The 5,513-nt window shown below is 36.4% G+C and overlaps 1 protein-coding gene across 1 annotated transcript; it reads left to right on the top strand.

Moving 5' to 3' along the window:
• The first annotated feature begins 1,105 nt into the window (after nucleotides 1-1,105).
• LOC108828334 (scarecrow-like protein 8) lies at nucleotides 1,106-3,265 on the top strand. The gene has a single exon (XM_018601990.2). The coding sequence runs from the start codon at nucleotides 1,233-1,235 to the stop codon at nucleotides 3,036-3,038; it is 1,806 nt and encodes a 601-aa protein (XP_018457492.2). The 5' UTR covers nucleotides 1,106-1,232; the 3' UTR covers nucleotides 3,039-3,265.
• The last annotated feature ends 2,248 nt before the right edge of the window (nucleotides 3,266-5,513 follow it).

Below are 5,513 nucleotides of genomic sequence, written 5' to 3'. Positions count from 1 at the left end.
ACCTGTCCGATTTAAAAACTAACTAGATCTTGATCCGCGCTTTGGAAGCGCGGAATATTTTACAATGAAAAATTTCACTAATAACTTAACAAATATTTTGGTAATTTTTAAAAGTATATATTTAAAATATTTTTGCATTTAAATCAGTGTTTTTAAATTCAACCCGATTGTGATTATACCGGTTAATTCGGAGATCTGACAATTCAATTTAGGTTTTTAAAATATTCATATTAAAAAAATTATTAAAACCCGAGATTAACCGATTGAACTGTTGGATGACCGATATGTAATCTAATTTGATTTAAATTGTAACAATTTCATAATTTGTAATCTTATACTCCAAATTTTAAAGTTCATTATTTTAAAATTTATGAAATTATGATGTTTCTACAAAATTTTAAAAAGAAAATGATAGATATAACATAACTAAGATTAATTATTGTATTGTTTGGAAACATTGATAGTAGTATAACAAATATATTGTTTGGAAACATTGATAGTAGTATATAGAAATAAATATATTGTTTGGAAACATAGATAGTAATATAAAAAAAGAAACATTAATGATTTAATGTAAGTTTAACTATAAAGTATAAAGGTGTATTTAATTTAAAAACTTACAAAATAAATGTTAGGTCCAACAGAATGTTTCTGTTTTAATAAGATAGATAGATAATACATCAACAATATTTTTAACAAATAAAAGACAGAAACGTGGCGAATTAGGCGGTAATCTTGTTAAAATAAACTACGGAAAGAAGTAGTAAAGAAGGAAACGGAGGATATCCACAAGACCAGACCCCAAGTATTGGAAATTTTTTGAATGAACCAAACTCAGTTTAACACACACAGAGTTTATAACGTAACAGACTGTGGTAACATTCTAATGTTACAGATCCACGATCAAATGACACGTGTCGTAATCGTAATATCAGGTTAGTCTCGTGTGTTTGAGAGTTTCAACATCGCAATCCTGACCGCAGGATTATTTCTCAAAGTGCAAAATAATCAGTTTAAATATCTGATCGGACGGTTTAAAATCGTTTTACTCTTTCCCTTTATATTTCGTCACTATCACCCCCGAGAGAAAGCAACTTCGTCTTTTCTCTCTCTAGTTTTCTTTCAGACCATCTAATCTCTCTCTCTCTCTCTCTTTCCAATATTATCATATGCGTTTTTAAAATTCCGATCTCTTTCTTTATTTTTATCTGAGCTTTTTGGAGAGATTATAAATGGCATCTGGATATCCCGGCGGCGGAGGTGGACCGGAGTTCTACGGCGTTGGTGGTAGATCTATGCCTGGAGGTCCCATGAACTCCGGTAACAACATCAATCCTCAGATTCCCGGAATTTTCCTGGATCAGATCGGAAACAGAATCTCAAGTGGAAATGGAAAACGTACCTTAGCTGACTTTCAAGCGGCTCAGCAGCAGCAGCAGCAGTCGTTTCATAATCAAGCCGCTATCAACGCGTTTCTTCTAAGGTCCGTGAAGCCTAGAACGTTTCAGTCGCCGGCGATCGATATCAGTTCGTTCGGTGGTTCTTCTCAGCGTTACGTCTCCTCGCCGTTCCTTCCGAATCTCAGGTATCAACAGACGCAGCAGCAATCGGATTACATGGCGTTAACCGGGGTGGTTCCGTGTATTGAACCGGTTCAGAATCTAAACCGGGTTGAGGAATCGTCGGAGAGCATGTTGAATAGTTTGAGAGAGCTTGAGAAACAGCTTTTAGATGATGAAGGCGGTGATGATGACGTGTCTGTTATCACCCACTCGAACAGCGACTGGCTACATGGCCTCATGACACCGAACCCAAACCCGGTTCTGTCTTCTTCTTCGCCAAGCTCTTCTTCCTCCTCTTCTTCGCCTTCGACAGCTTCGACGACCACGTCGGTGGCATGCTCGAGGCAAACCGTGTTGGAAATCGCGACGGCGATCGCGGAGGGGAAGACGGAGATCGCGTCGGAGATTCTCGCGCGTGTTTCCCAGACGCCGAGCCAGAGGAGGAACTCCGAGGAGAAGCTGGTGGATTTCATGGTGACGGCGCTTCGCTCCCGGATCAATCCGGCTTCTACGGAGAGCTCTGCTCAATTGTACGGGAAGGAGCATATACTCTCCACTCAGTTGCTCTACGAGTTGTCTCCTTGTTTCAAACTCGGTTTCATGGCGGCTAATCTCGCCATCCTCGACGCTAACGACGACGCGACGTCGTTTCACGTCGTCGATTTCGAAATCGGTGAAGGTGGTCAGTACTTTAACCTCCTCCACGCGCTCTCCACGCGCCGTAGCGGTAAGAAGAATCCTCTGGTGGTCAAGATCACCGCCGTGACGAACGTAAGCGACGGGTTCTCTGTCGCCGGCGGCGACCGTGGAGAGGGGAGGTTGAAAACCGTCGGAGATCGTTTGAGCGAACTCGGTGATCGACTCGGTATCTCTTTGAAGTTTAATGTGGTGGCGGGTTTAAGACTCAGCGGTCTGAGCCGTGAGTCACTCGGATGCGATCCCGAGGAGCCTTTAGCCGTGAACTTGGCTTTCAAACTCTATCGTGTTCCGGACGAGAGTGTGTGCATGGAGAATCCGAGAGACGAGCTTCTTCGTCGCGTGAAAGGACTCAATCCTAGCGTGGTGACACTAGTGGAGGAAGAGATGAACTCCAACACGGCGCCGTTTTTGGGCCGAGTTAGCGAGTCGTGCGCTTGTTACGGCGCTTTGCTTGACTCTGTTGAGTCCACCGTTCCGAGTTCTAACTCGGACCGTGCCAGAGTGGAGGAAGGGATAGGTCGGAAGCTGATAAACGCGGTTGCGTGCGAAGGGATCGATCGGGTCGAGCGGTGCGAGGTTTTTGGGAAATGGCGGATGAGGATGAGCATGGCTGGGTTTGAGTTGATGCCAGTTAGTGAGAAGATAGCCGAGTCGATGAAGAGTCGACTCAGTAACGGAAACCGAGTCCACCCGGGTTTTACCGTTAAGGAAGAGAACGGAGGTGTGTGCTTTGGTTGGATGGGACGGACACTCGCTGTCGCATCCGCTTGGCGTTAACTTCACACTATTTTTACCTTCTTTTAATATTACTACCCTATTATTATTGTTGCTATTAATTTCGGGATATTCTGATATTATTATCATTGTGATTTTCGTTTTCGAAGTGTATTAAATCTTAAAAGATCGAGGATGGGGGAGAAAAAGGAAAGGTAGGAATCTTATGTAAAATGGATTTTAAATATTTTTACTCATAATAAAAGAAAGAATGATTGGGTTTCAGGAAATTTCTTAAGATTATTTAATATTCTATTGTTGTGTATCTTGTCAATATCTTACAATCACTAAGATATTACAGAATTTATGCCCTGAAAGCTAATATCTGATACAACTTTGCGGTAGAATCTCGCAGTGTAGCAAATAACAGCTTGACAGATAATGGTTCTTTGGCATGATACCTACTAATGATTTATCAGACCAATTAAATACTTTTTCGATTATAAAGCAATAAGTTATTAAAAACTGCATGATCAAAGGCCTTTCTCACTTCGTATTCTAATGACATTGTAATTTTATATCGAAGCAAATTACTCCTTACTGAATTTTGGTATAAATATCTCTCCGTATGAGTTATATGATAAACTTGTCGTGCCGAATATCAAATCTTTTTGTGTTACAAATCGATATTATATAATATAACTATATAATGCGTGTGATAAGCGCTAATCTTAACATGGCAGTTTTAAAGCCAGTGAAATATGTTGGTGAGAATATAATACAACATTTTTTCGAAATTGGAGGAAAGAAGATACCATATGGTGACTTTTATTGTGATGGACCTCGTTGTTCAATTATTTAAACACTAATGAAAGTTGGCGTTGTATGGGTCCATCTCCCATGGAGCTCGATGTTCTTGTTTTATACTATTTTTAATTCAAATCTTAGAACATTCACCTTTACGCAAAACTTGAAAACTCCGTGTCCTTGGAATATTTAATGCATTATATGAAATATACAAGCCTGGTCATTATAAAAGATAATATTATTATTCTTTGATGCAAGCTGTTTGCGGCTAAATATATGCATAATCTCTCCAAAGACCTCACTTCTTATTTATTGATTTATTCTTACTTGTTGTTAATTAAGCTCATTTAATTCCAGTATACGCAACTTAAAACCGTGTGTAGTGTTTAATTATGTTATACGTAACTTAAATACTAAAAGAGCCGATGCCAAAAAAAAAACACTAGTAGAGCCATAACTACAGGATCAACGGCTGATCAAGTATATTTGATGTTTCGCCTTAGGACATCTCCAATAATACTTCAAATGAGAAAAAAACATCAAAAACTAGGGAAATTCATCTCCAATGATACTTCATTTTAAAAGAAAAATGAAGATGTGAACAGTATTCCTTTAAATTTGAGAGAATATTATTTACAATCTCATTTTAATGTCAGGTTTTTTTTATTACATAATGATCATTTGCTTTTTGACAATTTTTATTTTATGCATAAACAAAATATTAATACTAAACATAATTTTTATAACTTTATATCCAATATGTATATACTGATCAAAATTCTTAAAATACAATTACCAATAATTAGTTATTGAAATATTATTTTTAATTTATAATTTTATAAATTATAATATATAATTAAAAGAAACTTATTTCTCTCTTCGAAATGCTTTGATTGATCATTTGTGGAAAAAATTATAGTAACAGTACTGTTTAAATCAAATTCTAATATTATTTTGTATGTTGTTATGTACCTTTATTAATGTAATAAATATTTGCTTTTTATAAGTTAAAGTTTGATTAAATTATAGAATTTAAAAAATAAGTGAATGTAATCTAAAATCGTATAAATAAAAAGATGTTATTTGCAACAAATAAGAAGTTGAAAAATAAATATAATAATAATTGAGAAAAAAAATGAGGAAAACCATTGGAGTAAATCACAATTTCATTTTGAATTTATTTCATTTGAAGGAAAAAATGAGGGAAGCCATTGGAGATTATCTTATACTAAAAATTTCCTAATATGTATGAAGAATAATCTATGTTGTGGTTAAACGTGCGTTAAACTAACCCACATATTTCTGAAAATCTGAAGGCAGTAGTCAATTGCACACGTTAGTTTTTCTATCTTCCATAACTAACCGAGTAAAGTAAGCGTTTAATAAGAGCATTGGTTTATAATAAATAGAAAAAACAATTCATTTATTCATCCAAAATCTCATGAGGTCGTAACATATCCGGTCCTATCTGAGTTGTGATGTAACAAACTTTCCCGATTACGACACTATATTACACATTCATAAGAAATAAATGAAGACTGAAGTTTATATTCATTTAGTTAGAGAAAATTCAATGAAAAAATTGAAATAAATGTAAAAGTTCAATCTCTTTGGTCATTTATGACAACTCAGTGAACTCACACATCTTATGCAGTTGACGTTGGCATATTTTTCCACTTGCTCTGAAGGAAGGAGTGAAACTGCAAAAAGGTAACAAAAGGCTTTACACAC

This window comes from Raphanus sativus, chromosome 9, assembly GCF_000801105.2.
Source record: "Raphanus sativus cultivar WK10039 chromosome 9, ASM80110v3, whole genome shotgun sequence".
Lineage (NCBI taxonomy): Eukaryota > Viridiplantae > Streptophyta > Magnoliopsida > Brassicales > Brassicaceae > Raphanus > Raphanus sativus.
The sequence above is the reverse complement of the archived record's forward strand: the minus strand, read 5'-3'. Positions and strand labels throughout refer to the sequence as shown.

What these genes read in the sequence shown, in the direction of transcription:
- LOC108828334 (XM_018601990.2), top strand. Translation starts at nt 1,233, where the DNA reads ATGGCATCTGGATATCCCGGCGGCGGAGGTGGACCGGAGTTCTACGGC.